The sequence below is a fragment of the Dipodomys ordii genome, unplaced genomic scaffold, assembly GCF_000151885.1.
Source record: "Dipodomys ordii isolate 6190 unplaced genomic scaffold, Dord_2.0 Scaffold97, whole genome shotgun sequence".
NCBI lineage: Eukaryota > Metazoa > Chordata > Mammalia > Rodentia > Heteromyidae > Dipodomys > Dipodomys ordii.
In genome coordinates this window covers 1,921,711-1,942,034 of record NW_012267313.1, presented here as the reverse complement: position 1 = coordinate 1,942,034, position 20,324 = coordinate 1,921,711, and the positions used below count along the sequence as shown (strand labels likewise).

The 20,324-nt window shown below is 35.5% G+C and overlaps 2 protein-coding genes across 2 annotated transcripts in view; both read left to right on the top strand.

Moving 5' to 3' along the window:
* The window catches only part of Soga3 (SOGA family member 3), a 51,130-nt gene extending 40,458 nt beyond the window's left edge, over positions 1–10,672 (top strand). The window contains exon 7 of the mRNA XM_013026821.1: positions 10,418–10,672. The gene's annotated coding sequence lies outside the window, so the exon portion shown is untranslated. The remainder of the gene's footprint in view (positions 1–10,417) is intronic.
* Kiaa0408 (KIAA0408 ortholog) lies at positions 10,538–19,322 on the top strand. The gene is made up of 5 exons (XM_013026822.1): positions 10,538–10,672; positions 13,999–14,358; positions 14,445–14,524; positions 15,704–16,976; positions 19,149–19,322. Exons 1-5 carry the CDS (start codon positions 10,538–10,540, stop codon positions 19,320–19,322), a joined length of 2,022 nt encoding a protein of 673 aa, XP_012882276.1.
* The last annotated feature ends 1,002 nt before the right edge of the window (positions 19,323–20,324 follow it).

Sequence of the window (20,324 nt, the reverse complement as noted above, 5' to 3'; positions counted from 1 at the left end):
ATCCAGTTTTGATAACGCTAACATTTCTGGTAGAAGATATAGGATCAGTAACTCTCTAGAGGATTATAAATTTAATCCTTGTGTCCTTCTCATCCTGTATAGTAAATGGCCTCTCCACTATGCTTTACTGCTAGAATTTCTAGCAGTGAGAAATGACTCAGGGTCGCCCTCTTGTGGTAGACAGGCATTCACAAGACTTTGGTAACTGAATAAAGAGCAAACCATTTAACTGTCCTTTTCTTATTTTTTAAAATTTGATTGTCATCATCATCAACAATCCTTAGCTTATGAATCTGTAAAGAATATAATGAGAAGCTAAAACATCTTTGAAAAATATACGTAAGGTCTCTCTAGTTTTAAATAACCCATATTTCTCAAATATGTTACTGTTTTATTCAGAATCTGGACTCATACATTATAAGAAAGGATTGCTCAAAACTGTTCTTTTGGAATACTTCTGCCATCTGGAAATGGCTGTACATAAGCCCCATGACAGATCTGCTTTGTGAAAATATCTGTTGACATGTCATCAGCCCTCAAAATAGAAGAAAGAGCCAGAACCCCATGATTCTCAGGAAAAACATCCAGCACTTAGAAAATAGTGCATTTGCTGACACATAATAATCTAAATTTGAAACTTCCAAGGATAGTAAATACTCTGGGTGTACCTCATAATTTTATCCCCGAAGACAGAGCCTCAGATGTGTCAAAACTATATTTTATGAACATGCTGTTGAAATTCTATTCGAGGACCTAAAACAAAGAAAAATGAAAATTAAAAAAAGCCTATATCTTTACTGCTGTTCAGCCTGATTCAAAAAGCTCAACATGGGGAAAGTTGCCGTTTTCATATTTATCTGAAATATAAATCTCTGGGTGGTTGCAAAGTGCAACTAGGGCAAAAGGTTACACTAAACAGATATACCAGATGAGGCCCTCCAAAATTGTTGACAACTTTTTTCCAAAGTCTTGGCTACATCGGCTATGTGTGATCACTAATGCAGCAGACTGTATTTCAGGGAAACTTTAAAGATTATCAGTCTATTTCAGGACGAGGATTATGTCTTGAAATCCTCATCATCTAACCTAGCATAGAGTTACCACTCTATGCTTAAAGTTTGTTCAATGGAATGTTAGTTGAAATGCTCAAGATTTTCTTTAGAAATTCAAGATAATTAAGATTGAAGAATTCTGCTGCACCATTGAGATCATCTATCTTTAAAGACTGGGCATTCTTTTAGGATTTGTTACTTCAATAGCTTCATCACCCACAATAGCTTCTTAACTTTAATGTGAATAAGAACATAGTTTTTCAAAAGTCATTCCCTTTTCGGATAGGTTTTTCCATCTTTTTCAGACAAAAATAGAAACATAGTATCCCTTTTACTGTTAAATATGATTAAATGGTACCGAAGGGATAAATTTTAAAATGATATCAGAAGTTAGAAGCCATTTGGTCTTATAGTAGACAGGGTTATTATAGTATAAAAAATATTATGTGACTGTTTTGTGATGTTTCAGGATCATTCAACAAACAAACAAAATCTTTGAATTCTGCCTAAGGCCATGTGCTTTATCTCCTGACCTTTTTTCAACTGCTGTTAGAATTGTTTTTTCTTTGTGTTTTGACCCAGAATTTAGACTAGTATAAAGCAAAAACCTCTCTAAATAATAATCAAAACAAATATTCTGCTGCCTGACTCTTAGTCATCCTTGAAAGATAAGAGTGTCCTACCTCTCAACTTGGACATAAAAGAAAACTGAATTCAAAATTTAACAAAACCAGGAATCAGTCTCTCACTTTTCTCTCTCAGCTAACAGTCCTAACATAGGTTTGCTTCCTTTCCCTTGAACTGCTAGGAATTTTAAACTTTAAGACATCCCATCAGGAATGAGAAGACCTAGATTCTATTCTTGGCCTTTACTAGTAAGTGGCTTTGTGACCTTGAACAGATGACTTAACATTAGGGCCTCTTCTCTCACTGTAAAATGAGAAGGTTAGCTAAATGATTTCAGTGGCTCTTTCTGGCTCTAAAATTCTTCAAGTCTGAAAATACCTGCTAGTGATATTTATGTTTCAAAATCCCTTTTTCATCCTCTCCAAAATGTCCTAGTTGGTGGCTCACTATAAATCTTTTCAAATCATTTATATTAGTTCTGCAGCTGCTGTATTTCTACATGTATTTGTCATTAAGCATTATGATATACATTTCTGTACCTATCTGTTATACATTGAAATTGGATTAGGATGTCTTCAGGTACTAAAGTTGTGAATCTTTCCAAAACATAAAGTCCTCAAATACAAAATGCATTTTGTATTTAAGTGTTCAAATGGTTTAGAAATAACATATCATGCAGCAAATCCAACTAAACTTTTCAGCCATTCTAACACCTGAAAATGTCAGGCAGTTCAAGATGTCTGATTATCACTGTAGAGCTGAGCACACTCTGGTTAGTCTTCACAATCTATTTTTCTTCTTCCTTCCTTCCATCTTTCTTCTCCTTCTTTCTGTCTTTGTTTCTCTTTTACTTTCTTCCTTCCTTTCTCTCTTTTCTTTCTTTGCTTCAATTTCCTTCTTTCCTCCCTTCCTTCCTGCTTTCCTCTCTTCCTCCCTCATTTTGATAGTACTAGGATTTGGACTCAAGCTCCATCCTAGTCCACTTTGCTTTAGTTCTTTTCAGATAGACTCCTGTGCTTTTTGCTTCGGTTGGCCTCTGATAGTGATCTCCAGACAAGCTACCTGCAACCCCCTGATCTGAGATTACAGATGTTACCCTACCACTACCCTTGACTAAGCCTACTCAGGGTTTTTTCCCCCTAAAGTTTTCTCAAAAGTTTGTTTTAATGGAAATGACCAAAAGTTGTGTTGAACAGTGGCCTTTGTGCCATATCACCTGATTGACTTACCTAATGTCTTCTGGATATGAAACATGCCAGAGAAAATATGCATAGCATAATCATACTTTCTTGACAAAATTATTCTAGATTAGTGGCAAACTTGATCAAAATCTTCTGGCAAATTTTGACTCCACATACAATTTAAGAATTGTTTGTAGAAATACTGAGGATGCCCAGGCTGTGTGACAGTCTGAAGTATAGGGTTTTGAATGGGAAACTATAAAAATGATGTTATTTGATAGTTCTGACAGATGTTTTAAGTAATTCTGTTCTTCACCCTCATGCTCAGAATCTTCTGTTTTCATGAGTGGAAGCAAACAGGGACAAACATTTACTGTGTCCTTGTCACTATATGTTTCCATTCAAGAAAGAAACACAATTATTTGTTTAAGGAAGAAACAGAGACCCCCAAAATCAGGTAGATAAGGGGTGGCAGTAGAGCACTGTGACAAAAACTTTAGAGTTCCCAATTTGGGAAAGTAGCTCCAAGCCTTAATCTTCCATCTCCATATGGATGATTTTCTATGAGCTTTGGCAAGTGATTTTAACTCTCTAAGCCATGATTATAAGATCAAGCTCCTAATACCTACTTTTGCTGGAGGTGGGGACAGAAAGGCCTGAGATAAAGTTCTACTTGAAGTACTTAGAACAAGGTCTTGCAGAAAGCTATTATCCATTACTAATTGCTATTTTATTGTAAACATTATGTTGTTATTGCTGTTGAAATGTTGATGCCAAGCTCTTCAAACTCAGGACAGAATTTCAGTTATCCTGCCCATATCAGTACTACTATGAATTAATATTTTCACTACCTATGAAATACTTCCTGGAAGTGAGCAAAAGTAATGTGAACATATGTCCTGCTTCAAACACCATACTAAAGAAGCTCTTCAACTTGAGGACCTGATCACTTAAACTATAATGTGTTTATTTGCTTCATTAGACATAAATTGCTGTAGAGACTTTTTTTCCACTAAATTGAACCAAACATGGTCTCCATTGTCTAGTACACAGAAAAACACACAAAGGAATAACACACTTAGAAATATTACCAGAAAGGCAAAATTTCTGGATGTAAGAGAGGCCTATTTGAAATTACTTAAAAACTTTTCTATACACTTGAGTTGCTTTGTTTTCTAATTTGGGCTAAAAATAAGTACCTGGATCTATCTCACTATGATTTTCCTTGATAGGAAGCATTTCCCCCAATAAAAAGCCTTGGATATTATTGGAGCTACACAATGCTGCCATCATATCACAGAGAGCTACAAGACTGGTCTAATATATATCCCAGTTCTATTTTATTTAAAGACACAATTTCCATAGATTTTACAAGCTTTCTGGAATATGGACGTGTGTATACATTTACATATATACACACATACATACATATGTGCAGTCACTACCTGTTTTCCTGTCACATTCAGACCCTGAACTCTAAAGTCACTGAGGACTATATCCTGATAGTAACTGAGAAGGGAGAAAAGAGAGAAATACAAAGCAAGACATAGTTCTTGCCCATAAGAAATGAGTTTACTTTTCCTCATAAAAGGAAATCTAAAATTGGCCATTGTCATCGTGCGATGTTAACAAGCAGCTCTTTTGGCAAGTTTGAAGATGCTGAGCTCCATTATAAAAGTTAAAAATGTCCTGGACCTGGAGTTGTTTACCCCAGAGTACGAGCTGCTCTAAAGTTACAGAGCTGTGGTTGGAAGCAGTGGCTTGAAGGCCGCCTCCAAGTAACTGACGTCACGGAAGTCTCAGCTGCTGTAGTGACATTGAGCAAGCAGCTCTGCCTGTAAAAGCAGTGTGCATTTCTAAGGGACTTGTCTTTACCACTCCGTGGAGCCCTTGGACCTTTGCTGCATTCCATTTTCTTGTAAAAGACACAAGAGTCACTGAGCTGAGATGACTCTGCTCTTAAAGATGTCAGCTGTCTTTCCTGCTGCCATCTGCTGCTAGACTGACAAGAGGTGCAGCTGCCGTAGGACTGCCCACCCCAATACCAAAAGGTATGTTTTTTTCCTGGCAAATTATAAAGCAAGCATCTAATGACAGCAAGACACAGTGGGGCTGCTGAGGATGTATTTCCAACTAGACTGTTGACGTTGAGCATGATTTCAACATCTGCCTGTACTAATGTCTGTGTCTAGGCTTCAGCTTCAGAACAGTGGGCGGGGTGCATAACGGATTGAACTGACTCAGGGGACAGACTGGTCAGCTGCTGTGGGTGGATTTCCCAAGCCAGGACTGACAGTGCCATCCGCTCTCTGAGACTGTATCTCAAACACACTGCTTCTCAGTTGTTCACAGAGCGCTCAGAATGGCCCGGGATTTCATTTAACTAGTTTATTAGAATGTAACTCGTGTTAGGATGAAGAATTTTTAAAAAGATTTACACATTAAATTTTACAACTCCTGGGTCTGTTGGTATGTAAAAGTTTCCATCAAACTAAATAAATGTTTCATCCAAGATAACTGCAGGAGGAGTGTGTTCTCAATGTCATCTTAAATCTGAACTGTTCATAAAGGGTTAATCTACAGGGAGAGGAAATTTCATCACTGTATCTTCTACTCCAGATGATTAAATTTAAACATTTCTTTATCCAAGCCCAAAAGGTTTTTTTTTAAATCAAAGCTTATATTTTATAAGTGAAGAAAGGTAAAATAGGCGTGCCTATAGCTTGAATGTTTTCTAATTTGAGTAAACTATTAGAGAGACATTAAGAGAGATGATAGTTAAATGAGAAAGCAAAACCAATTTCTTTGGAATTGCATGTGATTGTGTCTCTCTGACCTTGTTGGAACATTAAAGAGTACACTGAAATAGCAAAAGATAGCAATAAAAAAGTTTTCCTCTTACTCCCTAATAAAATCAAACCAGGATGTTCTCTGGAAAGATCATTTGCAAATGAATAATAAAGGAGCAATGGGATTTATTAATTTGGTGAAATAATGCCAATTATTGATAATAACCTGGAAAGAAGGTAAGAGTTTTAGAGGCAAATGTTACATTACTCCAAAAGATATAGACATAGAAATTCCTAATACTTAAAAGTTGATCCAGTGGAGAATCATCTTCAGGTTAATGATTGGTTCCAGGAATTGAGTAGTACAGTTAGCAGTAACCTGCTATGTATGAAATTTTTATTGAAATATGCAACTTCATTTCAATGAAAAGTCTCTAATTACATGAAAAATAATATGTTTCAAAAAAGAAAAATAAAGAGCAAGAAACAAATACTCTGATGTAAAAATCTCCAGAGAACTAGCAGTGCAGTAATCTCTACCAACAATGTTTAGTTTGGTTGGCTAAAGTACAGTTTTCAAAATGGGCAAGATAGAGATTAAAATGGTATCGACCAAGGGGTGGTCAGAATGGAGCACTGCTCATGTAACAAAGTGCTGCCATTATTAAACTGAACCTGATGTAGGACAAGAAAATAGTTTTGTGAGACCCCTGTGCTCCTCTTAAATTGTGCTTCCTAGTTGAGCTAAGAACAAAATAACTTGCCTTCCATGGCCACCTTTGCACAATCCCCTCACAACCATCCTGGCTTTCAGCCTAGGGGAGGAGAAGTAGGTTAAAAGGGATTATGTAAGGATGGCTTTGAGTTGTTGGAGAAAAGAATGTGTGCAAGTAATGCAGCTCACTCAGTCTTTTAACATTTGCACTAATACTTTTTTTTATTCTGAATGAAATTCTAGAAAGAGTAAAATGACATGAAGAGCAAAGAGATGCAGGGAAGAGAGTTCCAAGAACACAGAAATCCTTCTTTCTCTCCCACATAGATGCCAGGAATTGTGGGAGGAAAAGAGTGACAACTGAGAACAAAGAGAACTTTTATATTTGCCTTGTTGGAGAGCAAAGAGAGTGCTCAACAACTCTACCCTGTAACTTCTCATCACAGAACATTCTGGTCCTACAATATTCCTTCTTCCATTTGGCTCTTAAATGCTTGATTTAAAATGATTTCATATGAGATTTATTGAATCTACATTACTGGTATAACGTTCCACACCCCCCATTTAACTTGATATATGTCCTTGAAACAGTTAGAAAATACTAGGAAAAGGAAAATCATGGGGAACATAAAAGTTTAACAATTAGACTTGCGTGTGTCAGTTTTATAATTAAAAATCAAAACGATCACTTTTATTTCAGACAAAGATAATGGGATAGAAAGAGATAAATGATGGAAAGGAAGATGGGATGTGGGAAGACAAGAAAGAAGAGGAAGAAACCAAGAAATAATCATTCATCAAGCATTCATTGTGATCCAGTGTTTACACGTTGCCATTCTGTGCCCCCTCCCTACTTTATTTTTCAAGGAGGAAACAATAGACTCAGCTGTATTACATTTGATATTTACGACAAGACTAACATACTAAATCCTCCCACAAAAATTGGCACTAATGCTCTACAGAAATTTTTCTGCACAGGCTTACTTTTCATCCATAATCATTACATTTCTTGGCACTTAGAATTGCTCTGGCCCTAGAAAGGAGAAGCTCTACAGACTGGCCCTTCTCCCTAGTAAGTGATGAGCTTGGCTCTTTGCAGATAAGCATAGATTTCTGAAAGTTTCACCAGTGTTATTCATCCTAACTTAGCCCTGTTCCCAGAAGCAAAACTGATTTAGAGTATTTCTAGATGACCTTCTGGTAAGTAAAAGAAAGAAAAGGGTATGGCACCTTTGTAATTAGTGTAGAAGTAGTTCAGGAAGATTTAGAATGGACCAGGTGTGGTGGTGCATGTCTGTAATCCTAGCCATTTGGAAAGTGAAGGTAGGAAGATTAATGTCTAAGCACAGGCTGGGCACAAGCACAAGTCCCTACCTAGAAAACAAACTAAAACACAAAGAACTAGGGAATAGCTTGAGTAAGTAGAGCAGCAAGCACAAGGCATTGAATTCAATCCCTCATACAGCCAAAAAATGAAGTGGGATTGGGTAGTTAGGAATAGAAGGAAAAATTAGAGCCATTTGCTATAAAACTGTAGGAAAACTTTATGTTGAGATATCTGTGTGTGTGTGTGTGTGTGTGTGTGTGTGTATACAACATTTCCAGTGCTTAAAGACAGGCTAAAACAAGGAATGTCAGTCTTTAATTCCTGTTTCCTGTGTGAAGAGCAGGAAATGTTTCTTTTTTTTTATTTTGATTTACTTTTGCTTTATTTTATACTATATAAATCCTTGCTAAAAGTTACAATAAATTTAGAAAAAAACACATACACTACCATAGAATTTATTTTCCAGATATCTTGTAATTAGTTCACTTCCCTTTTATAGCATTGTTGGTTTAAAATGCAGCTATCTCTAAATATCACAAAGCATTCCATATTTACAAAGAAGTTCCAGTGGCAAGTAACTTCTAGTCAGCCAGACAGTTTCAGTTCACAGTTAATTATATATAGCTAAGAAACAGTCTTCCTGCCTCAGAACAAGCAAAGTCTGCATTTCCTGTGAACAGCTGTTAGATGAACCTAAATGATTACCAGGCAATCAAGATCAGTAAAAGTTAAATTAGCCAAAATAAAGAAAAACTAAATTCTTTACTATTTTAATTTTGTCAGAAGGTTGTCTTTGACATTTATTGTGGCGAATAGTTCTGTTTACTGGCTTATTAGAATGAATGGTAGCAAAATAAAGAGATGACAGAATAGAAATGTGGTTAAAACTAGGCTATGGGAATACAGTGAGATAGGAGAACATATCTACATATGAAATTACTCTTTTTCTTGGCTGAATTAGTCATGACATTGTGAGTACTAAGGAAATAAAAGATTACCATAGGATCTTTAACAAATGGTGTTGGAAAAGGATAAAAATATAGATCCTAATATTATTAAGGTGCTTTTGAACTCATAACCCAGCATAGGTAATCAGCTAATTTTAACCTCCTTATTAGGCTATTATAATTCATTGAGAAATTGTTCAGAAAAGTCTGACAAAAAATAAGATGTCCTTGATTGTGTGTCATTGGGGATCTGAAGTAAATACCTATCTTCTGTGAATACGAAATTATGCTTGCTGCCTAGTTATGTAGAATTAATTCTACAATGCCATATCTGCAGAATACTGGCCATTGGGTGGTTTGTACATAATCATCTTAAGTGTTTATTCGTAAGCTATGGTATCATGGTAAATGGATTGGTAAGCTAGAGAATTAGATTTCTTCTTCCACTTTTTCTTTTTCTTTTTTGTGTTAGAGATTGAACCTAGGGCTTTGCAAATGTTAAGTTCATGCTCTACCACTGAGCTACAGCCCTATATTTCTTATAGGCATAATTATTTTAAATGCACATCCATTTTAAATGTAATTTTATAGTCACTAAAAGATATATGGTTTTGATAATATAACTTTTTTACAATTGAACTGAAAGGAGGTTTTTTGTTTGTTTGTAGCAGGCCTGTGGTTTAAACTCAGAGCTTGGGTGCTGTTCTTGAACGTTTTTACTTAAGGCTAACACTGTACCACTTGACCCACAATTCTACTTTTGGCTTTTTTTGGTAGTTAATTGGAAAGAACAGTCTCATGGGCTTTGCTGGCTTCAAATTGCAATCCTCAGATCTCAGCTTCCTGAGTAACTAGGATTACAGGTGTGAGCCCCTGGCACCCAGCTGAAGCAAGACTTTGAAAGCAAAAAATGTGGAAATATATTTTTAAAACATCTCATTACTTTGCATTCATTATGTCATTCAATGTTTATAACAATTCCACCAATATCTCTGTTTTAATGTAATAAAGTAAATCTCAGGAATGTTCAATGACTTATAGAAGTTTCTGTACATACCCTGAAGGTTAGAAACCTAATTATTTCAGTCATTAATGTAATAGATTACTTAAAAACTGAGCTAAAGTTTTTCTTCAATTCTTTGTTATCCTTAACAGGTTTACCATACATAGTTTACCAGAAAGAAAAGAAAGCCAAAACTTAACATATGTTTCAGGATGGTCTTGATGCTTTTAAATCTGCTTTTATAAAGTGGAATAATTATTTCACTTTTAAGGTGTGGTTTAGCTTCTTGATATATCAGTCTTGACTACTGAATTTGGAGGCAGACATGGTGTACTTATCATATGTGGATAAACATGATCTCTAACTACAAGTTGAGATCCTGACTTGGATCAGGAATTTAAGTCACTTTATAGCATCTTACAGAAAAAGAATAATTCTATTATAGCAATTCTGCCACACTTGAGTAGATGTAACACACACTTGAATTTCATCCTTAAATATTTGAACATTCACAAAAAATCTATTTTTAGATTAGGTTGTTAAAGGAATATTTGTATCAAATATGTGCATTTGACCATCTTGTCCACTACAGTTTTACTGACTGTAGTAGTTCTTTATTTTATTGACTGTGTTAGTTTCTTCTTAAGCAGGTGATTGTTATCTCTTCTTCTGTGCTCAGTTTCCTAGTTTATGTTAATGATTCTTAACAAAATGATAAAACATGTTTTCAGGAAGCATGTGAATTTGGAACTCTGTGTTTTATGTTTATATATTAGGCTTTATTTTAAGGGCAAGTGAGATTGCTTCAAATAAAACAACTCCGAGTTTCCAAGAAACAGTTAAGAGAAGGCAGAGACAAGCAGCCCCACTTCTTTGCTGATACTTGCACAGTTGCCATGGACCTACATAAGCAATGGGAGAACACAGAGGCCAACTGGCATAAGGAAAAGATGGAATTGCTGGACCAGTTTGACACTGAAAGGAAGGAATGGGAAAGTCAATGGAAGATCATGCAGAAGAAGATAGAAGAGGTATAAGTTGATTTGCTTTGAATATATTCTAAACTTCAAGTTCAGAGTGAAACTTTGTTGAAGTTCATTTTCTATTAGAAACCATTTTTATATTCTGTAATGCCCTGAAGAGATACAAGTCTTACTAACACTTACTAGACCAAAAAATAGCACGACTTTTACCAATGGTAGTTTACAGACTTACACTTATTTTTCAACCTTACAAGAAAATTAAGATCTCGAAACTTCACTGTAAAATACATCATTTTATTTTATTTTCTGAACAGCGAGGCTTAATATTAAAAGTAATGTTTGTAGCCATTGGGCCATGCCTGTAATCCTAGATACTCAGAAGCTAATATTTACCATATATGGAGTCTATAGAGTTGCCAGAGTAATTATTGAATCATTACAAATTTAACCAGTCAGTAGACTGTTTTAGCTACATGGCTAAACAACTGGCTAGATTAATTATGCATCCTTAATTATTTTGACTACATGACCTCATTATCTCCTTGTAGATCCCATCCAATTCTGTCATGTGTGAGTGGGGCCAGAGGGGAAAATGAAGGGAGCAAACAAAACATAGTTTTCATATCAAAGAGGCAAATTATGCAATGCTGTTATGGCTTGTGTATACAGCTATCTAGCTGGGAATGTATTTATATAATGTACTTACCAAGAATGCTCATGATGGTTCTTTTCAATACCTGAATACCAGCACTGGGCTCACTTTATCATAGTTATCTTTCTCTTATTATATAACACACATCATATATATGTGGATGCACCAAATATGGTACATTCTTGTAAGCTACAAAGCTACAGTAAAAAGGAAAGTGCGGGCAAAATATGTTCACGGGTCACAGAGAAAACAATTTTTAAACTAAAATTAAGAAATCAATACTTGGAGCCAGGTGCCAGTAGCTCATGCCTGTGTAATCCTAACTACTCAGGAAGTTGAGATCTGAGGATCATGGTTCGAAGCCAGCCCCAGCAGAAAAATCCTGATGAGACTCTTATCTCCAATTAACCACTCAAAAACCAGTAATGGAGCTGTGTCTCAAAGTGGTAAAGCAATAGCCTACAACTGACAAGGAAAAAAATGACTACTTGGAAAAATGGTATAATGTCATAATCACAATAGAATGTATTTTTTCTGACATTCATTATTGAGTTCTGTGTTTTATTGTGAAAAAAATGAGAATTGTAGACTCCCAGGGGTTCACATAAAGAACTTCAGTGGTTTTTTGTTTTTTTGTTTTTTTTCTGGGTCCGGTCGTGGGCCTGAACTCTGGGCTTGGGCGCTGTCCCTCAGCTCTTCAGCTCAAGGCTAGCGCTCTACCACTTGAGCCACAGCACCACTTCTGGCTTTTTTTCTGCTTCTGTGGTGCTGAGGAATCGAATCCAGGGTCTCATGCATGCAAGGCAAGCACTCTACTACTGAGCCACCTTCCCAGCCCGAACTTCAGTGGTTTTGCCTGATAATATTGCCAACTGAGAGCATCCAGCATTGTGTACTTTTGACAGCTATTACACTTGCTATTTTTTTTTAAAAAAAAAGAGGTACATACTTGTATTGTTTGAAACTTGGAATAATCCAGTTAGGAAGTATGGATTATTGAGACATTATTTAGAGTTGATAGACTGCAGAATTTTTTTCTCCATGTTGCAATCTTTTCTGATTATCTTCTCTGACAGAATTCATAAGGGCTAAATATCACATAATAGATTTTCTTAAATAAAATAAATGGTTTTCTACTAATTATTATATTTTAATTGTTTATTCATTCCTCACCTTCAGTCCCCAACAGAATTTTACTGGTATTAAAAAAAAGAATACGAAAGCATATGAAAACAAAAATAAATTGATATATAGCCAGAAGGAAGGTTCACACATAAAATGTAGCAGTGTGTCTCTTTTTAGGAACCAACAAAGAAGTAATCAGCCACATATTTCTCAATATTCAGAAAACTAAAGCAAACCTACACCCCAGGAATTGCACTTTTTCCCATTGTATTGAAACAAAAACATTTTTTTGTTTTCCCTACACCTTCTTAGAAAGAAGGTAATATCAACAGCAACCTTTAGGCAGTACTTCAGGTAGTACTTCTTTCAACTGGGATTTGGGGTAAATATCTGTTATTGTAGGACTAATAATACCTGGAGTATATATATTGATGGTGTTTGTGAAATGTAGGCACTTGTTCTAGTAATTATCTGATGGTCCCTTTTGAAAATTGACAAACTCCCAAGAGAAGGCTCATCATTTTTTTTCTTAATAATTTTTATTGAGATTAAATGATTATATAAATTTCACAAATTTTACAGTATTGGAGGATAGTGATACTTAGTTAAAGTCACAAGCACATGTTAACCTTCACAAGGCAAATTATCATTATCTTGGTCTATAAGTTTGTGAATTCTATAAGCTTTGACATACAACTATTACTTCTGCATTGGGTGATATGTATGTTTCTTTCCTTTTGCTTAGTGTTAACTGTTCTCTCTTTCCCTCTCTTTCTTTCCCTCCCATCACTGTCATTGAGTTGCTTAGTTCATCTTCATCAATATCCAGTGCAGCTGATGGGCCCTCTGTTGTATTTTTTCCTATTTCCCTCTGATTCTGTGCTCTCCTCCTAGATTCCCTCAGATGTGCACATATATGTGCCATATATGAAGTCAAGAACATGGAATCATTTGGCAACTATATGACTAAGTATATGTCATTTGTTTCTTGAGTCCTGTTTACTTTGTCATATCTCCTTGCATTTTGGATTTAACACCTAACATATCAGGGAGATCATGTGCCATTTGTCTCTCTGATCTTGGCTTACCTCGCTCAAAATGATATGCTCTAGTTCCATCCATTTCCCTGAAAATGCCATTATTTTGTTCTTTATAATAGCTGCATAATATTCCATTGTAAATAGGTACCACAATTTTTGATCCATTCATCTGTAGTGGGGCATCTGGGTTGTTTCCATGTCTTGGCTATTGTGAACAGTGCAGCAATGAACATGGAGGTGCATATGTCCTTGTATGCTGGTTCCTGTTGCTCAAGGTAGATGCTTAGGAGTGGTATGGCTGGGTCATAGGGGAGGTCTATTTTCCTAAATTCTATTCAGAAAGAAAGAATATTTACTACTAAATACTACTAGTAGTATTTAAGTTTTGTCAAAATATTCCAACTAATCCATAGTTTAGAGACAACCATTTGGAGGCAAAAGCATTAATATCTGGGAGAGTGCATAGTAAAATGGCCAAGAGAGCTCAAAATGGTTTGCTAAGTACTAAAAAACTTTGTTAAAATGAATTGGGAAAGTTTTAATTTTTTTTCTTACAGCTTTGTCAGGAAGTAAAACTTCGAAGAAAAAACAACATGAATGAACGATTTAAAGTCATTGGTCTTGATCATGAAAAGGCTGTTCAAGATAAAATCTTGGAATCTGCTCCAAAGGACCCCAGTTCAGAGCAATCTGATTTTACAGGGGTGAATCACAGGGATGGACTGGGAAAAGAAAAGAAAACAGAGCAGAGCTTTCTCAGTGAAGAGAATCAAGTGTGTAAGGAACAAAAAGCAACCAATAAACCAAAAGTTGGGTTTATAGATCCTTTGGCCACAGACAAGAAGGAATATGAGGCCTGGCCTGGCCAGAAGACTTCTGAGAAAGAAAGTAAGAGCTGCTCTGGAGCCCTCAACACTGTAAGTAAGATGTGACTGGCTATGAACTGTGTCTAAGGAAATATTTACTTCTAAGTGCTAACATGATATTGCTTATGTGTACAAAGGCTCTTGAAGAACTTGCCAAAGTTAGTGAAGAGTTATGCAGCTTTCAAGAGGAAATTCGGAAGCGGTCTAACCACAGAAGGTAGGCTGGCACATATGTAATTATTTTATTCCAGAAAATCAATAGGAATACTGGTTTTAGTTCATGAATCCAAACTGCTTCCTCTTTACAGTTTGTTAGAATTATAAAATAAATTATTTTATTTTTATTGTTGGACACAAGCGATATATTCTAACTGCATGTTTCTTGGTGTTCTCTTTTCTTTCTCTCCTGCTGGTACCATGCTTTGAACTTAGAGCTTTGCATTCTTACCCGACTACCCTCACTTCTACGTTCATCTTCACCCTCATGCTACCCCCACTTGCAGCTAACAGCTGATGATTTACCACCTGTGCCACACCTCCATTCCAGTTGTGTTTTTGTTGTTGTTTTGTTTTTGTCTTTATTTTTTGCTGGTTTATTAGAGACAGAGTCTTTATTCTGCCTGGGCTGGGTTCAAACCAAGATCCTTAACTCTCAGTCTCCTGGGAAGCTAAGATTAAAGCCTGGAACCACCAGCATCCAACTGTGTGATAACACTTAATACACATCTTCTACTGCTTTGTGTAATTTATAAGAAATACTTTACTTTTTGGCGTTTAGTTGAGGTAGACTTTCTACAATATGTTTTTTGTGCATTTTTCAAGTTTTCCTGGAGAAAAGTTTGTAAAAGGTGGTGTTTTGATAACATATTGATATTCAACTGAAATATTTTATATCTGATTCATTTATTTCTCTATGATTAGCCAATATATAATAAATACATATGTAATTTGCAGAACAACATATAAATGTGTACACATATACACATGGTACAAGAAGTGCCGCCTTAGTTCATAAACAGTATATAACTGTAACAGTTTTAGCCATGTTTTTTAAGGTTAATCTTGAGTTTTGATATGGTTAACAAAGATGGGTTATACTGGGATCAGTATTTATCTCTTTTAGAGGCAGTTATCTTTTTTAATGGTTTAGTAATGATTTATTTTAGTAGAACAGGTTTGTGGTAGGAAGAAATAGAAAAAGAGAGAAAAACATTCTTGCTCTCCATCCAGGAAATGGGGGTTAGCAACTTTTAGGAAGCTATGACAATGTGTTTCCTTGGGAGAAACTGAGAGGATTTTTTTCTTATTATAGAAATAGATTGCTTAAGCCATTTCTTTGAAGAGTGCATCTCAAAATAAAATTATCACTAAAGTAGCATCTTTGATCATTATTTAGGATGAAGTCAGACTCTTTTCTCCAGGAAATACCAAATGTAATCAGTGCGCCTCAGAAAGAGCATCTAATCAACAATGACCAGCATGTTCTTCCAATCCATTTAGAAAAAGAAACACAGAAAATTAGAAAGAATCTGAGCTATACCCATGTGCCCCAAAGCAATCCTATGAAAAAATGTGGAATTGGTACAATTGATTTGCTAAGAAATGAAACCCCACCAGTTCCTCCTCCAAGAAGCACATCTCGAAATTTTCCCAGTTCTTATTCTGAGCAAGCCCAAGCAAGACTGAAGGCAAGTTTAGAGCACAACAGCTGGGTGACCCACAAGGGCGAAGGAGAAAGGAATGCCAATCCTCAATTCCTTATGAGGAAACCTACCTTGTGTCCAGAGGAAGAGAAGATTTTGACATCAGAGGTCAAGGTAGATAGTAAGCATCCAGGTAATGAAGATATCAGACTTCCTGTGTGGTCACATGACTTTGGAATGTATACACAAAAGAGCCTTTCCCCTTTGTGCTTTCAGAAAAACAGCTATATACCCAATAACTTGACATCAGAAAGGGTGATTTCAGAACACCTTCCTAAATTTCCCCCTGATCTTCATATAAATAATGACTGTAGTTCCTCCATAACACAGAGCGGTGGCTCACTTGCAAGCTTCAGTTGTGGCTTTGAAAGGACAACAAGGAATGAAAAGCTGGCAGCAAAGACTGATGAATTTAACAGAACTGTGTTTAGAACGGACCGGAATTGCCATGCAATTCCGCAAACTCAAAACAACTCAAAATCATCTGAGGATCTTCATCCCTGTGATAGCACCACAAAAAGTGACAATGTGACTGGTGCTGTGGAAGCCAGTGAACATGTACTTGTGTCCATGGAAAATATGATCAATAATCCCACCAAGAAATCAACAGGCCTGGTCAGACAAATGCAGGATTATGGAAGTCATAGCAGTAACCAGAATATGTTCCCTGAGCATGACTGGAGACCAAGCGATTTATCTGGCCGACCCAGGTCAGCTGACCCGAGGTCAAATTATGGTGTTGTAGAAAAGCTGCTGAAAACTTATAAGACCTCAGTCAGGCCTGCATGTCAAAATTCTAAATGTTTCCAGGATAACTGGATCAGATGTAATTCTGATGCCAGTGGTAATGACACATTAAGTCAGCATTTAGAAATGCATCCAATGGCGCAAGAATTTCAGCCAAAAACAGCTTTGCTTGGGGGACAGCAAGTGAAACAAGGAATAGATGAGAACAAGGTAACAGAGGTAAGAAATTCAAATTATACGTTTTGGTAGGCCTGTATTAGTAATTAGCAATGGCTCTGAGTTCAATTGTCCATTCATCTACATAGAAATTAGACAGAACTTCACCTTTTGTGAATATATTTCAACAAGATGAATTTAAAGTGAGTTTTTAAAGACTAGACTTAGTGTATTACTTAATAACCAATCAGAGTAATATTTCAAGTTGTTTTAAGAAGATCATATGTTTATTTTCTTGGTTGAAAAAAAATTGAGAATGTACATTTGCTGATTTCTAAAATTTTATTTTTTTGAGTTTGATTTTTGCAGTATATAAATATTTCTAAATATAACATTCATTTTTCAGACATTTTCTGTGATCAGTCATTCTTAGCATTTGATTCATGTTAGAAGAGGATTAGTCATAAGAATGTGAATATTGGCTAAACACATCATTTAAACACTCTCTCACAGTTTTATTACCCATGGTACTAAAAGACCATATGTGGAAACAGGGCCACATGGAGATATACTTAGCATGTGAAATGAGAGAGGAAAAGAGAGAAAGAGAGAGAGAGAGAAAAGGAAGGAAGGAAAGAAGGAGGGAAGGAAAGGAACAGAAGAGAAAGGAACAGAAAAAAAAACACAAATATTTAAGTAAACTCACCCTTTCTCTTTGTTGTCCATTTACAAAAGAGTAAAATTTTCATAAATTATAAAGAAGTAAAGAAACTTGTAAAGTGAAGTCATACAATGTTTCCTTTTTGTGTGCATAATATTACAAGTAGTTGCAATGGACATATTGTTATTATTTACCAATATTTCAATGAATCATCCTGCTTTTACATTTCTCTATTTTTTTGTTTGAGCTCTTAAATAACTGTGAAATCCTACAGTTGGAGATAGGAAATAGAAATATACACATTAACCAACCAAAATTCTCATTAGCTAGCAAGCAATAATTCTTTTGCAATAATTGGGGGGGTCTGGAAGCAAGATACTCTATTATAGATGCATAGACTTTGCTTTGCTTTGGGTTGGTTGGCTCTAAAGAGAGAAAAAGAAAAGTGCAGGTTATTGCTAGCTATGACTAGAATAGAAAAAACTGCATTGTCCATTCTCAATGAAAGGGTGCAAGCTTTGTTAAGAAGACTAGGTAGAACCAAAGGTCATCTTTGTAATAGTCATGGTCAAAGGCTGGTTTTCTTTCACAAAATAAAAAGAAGGAAGGAAGAAAATGAAAGGATAGAGAAGATAAAACTTTTCACTCATCAGAATTCTAGCTAATTCTCAAATTAGCTAGCAAATCCTCTATTATTAGCAATTTCAAATTAAGTTATATTTGGAAAAATGTAAGGGCATGGAGTAGAGCTCAGTGGTAGAGTATTTGCTTAGTACATGTAAGTCCTTCGGTTCAATATCCAGCATGAAACAAAGAAAAGGACTTTAAGGAGTTAAGTACAGTTTTTAAATGTTTATGAGACAGTATCACAGTGATCTCCAGTTTAAATATATATATATATATATATATATATATATATATATATATATATGGGAGGCCGGGAAGGTGGCTCAGTGTTAGAGTGCTTGCCTTGCATGTATAAGGCCCTGGGTTCAATTCCTCAGCACCACATAAACAGAAAAAGCTGGCACTTGAAGTTAGCCTTGAGCTGAAGAGCTAAGAGACAGCACCCAGGCTCAGAGTTCAGGCACCATGACCCACAAAAAAAATAAAAAATAAAATAAATATATAAGGTATTTTGTTTAAAAGCCTTGTACTTTTGATCTCTAAATGTGTCACTTACCTAATATAAATGAATGATTTTAATATAATTATCTGATTACCTTATTTTCAAATACTATCAAAATATTCTAGCATCCCCCAAAGAAACATCAGTAGATCTGTCCTATTGAAATTATTTGACTTGAACTTTTGAATCTTGAGCTCATAGTCCTACAAAAGCATTAACTGTATCAAGATTTGCCAATGTAAAGATATCTTCAAGAATATCAAAAACCATATACCATATTAAAATTGATTTTGGATTAAAACTGAAGTTGATTAAAACATCAAGCCTACACATGCTAGATACTTTCTTTCATTTTCAGTTCTTTAATCCCACTGTTGGGATGTGTAATGTGTTGAGCTACATTGCTGATGTGTATGTAGTGAGATACATGCATTCGTTTTTGTAGGAATCCATGGTAATGAAAGCTTCAAACGGAAAAGGATTTTCCCGACCTGCTAGACCTGCAAATCGCAGGCTGCCATCCAGATGGGCATCTAGATCTCCATCAGCACCCCCTGCTTTGAGGCGGACTACATACAACTATAATATTTCTCTGCAATCTGAGGCACACATGATCTAAATCTCTAGTCTGGCTTAGTAGATTACAGAAGTTGTAGTCCCAGTTGCCAAACCAGACATTCTGAATGTTTACAGCCAGTCCTGTTCTCTTCTGTATCTTTCAGGTTCACTAGGATGAGCCGTTTAAATCTTAACTTTCCATCAGTCTTCAGTGTTTTTAATCTACAGAACAATTATCTCTTTGTAGTTTTTGGCTTTTTAGGTCAGCATTTTTTAATGTCATTCGCATCAATTTCTCACTATGATTTAAGTTGAAACAGTGTACAATATTGTATATTCTAACTTTCTTGCAGTTTGCAGAAAGCAAGGTGATGTGCATGGCCATGTGTTTGTAGGTGCATGTGCTGTAATAAGAAGTATTCTAGTATGTATTCAGACAAGAAACACTTATGTGCTAGTGTTGACTTTGACATTATAACCTGTATACCTATATATTCTTTGTTTTTGTTTGAAAGTTTTGAAAATATACAGTACTATTTATATTTTGTATACCTTTTAATAGGTATCCACCTAAAACATTTGAGGTTCATATATTCATTCACTACTTTCTTGACCCACAACTACATTAAAAAAAGAATGAAACATATATCTAACAGTAGTTTTCTAAATATAGCATATAAGTAGCTTCTTAATTCACATGAGGATAGACTTACACCATGGATTTTCTTGTTTATTCTTTTAAATAAAAATGCAACAGATTTAACAGATCAGTATTCTCAAGTAAGCATAAACTATTTATAAATGCTTCTATATCATTTGGTAGTCTCAAATGGCTTTACCTGTATACTTGATCCTCAGAGCCAACTTCATAAGACTGCCTTATGAATGACAGGACTAAATAATTAGTTTATTTTGTCAACCTCAGTAACAAATATTCCTTACATTGTATGCAAAATGAAATTATGCTGAATTTGACCTTTTTGTTAAGATTATGGTAAGCTTTTAGTTTAGCTGCCTTATCTGGAGCTATACATGCTTAGAGGTAAGTCATTTTTTTTCCTTT

Excerpts from the sequence above, each read along its gene's own strand:
- Kiaa0408 (XM_013026822.1), top strand. The coding sequence starts at position 10,538 with ATGGACCTACATAAGCAATGGGAGAACACAGAGGCCAACTGGCATAAG. Across the intron at positions 10,673-13,998 it reads TGCAGAAGAAGATAGAAGAG|CTTTGTCAGGAAGTAAAACT; the intron begins GTATAAGTTGAT and ends TTTTTCTTACAG. Across the intron at positions 14,359-14,444 it reads GCTCTGGAGCCCTCAACACT|GCTCTTGAAGAACTTGCCAA; the intron begins GTAAGTAAGATG and ends ATGTGTACAAAG.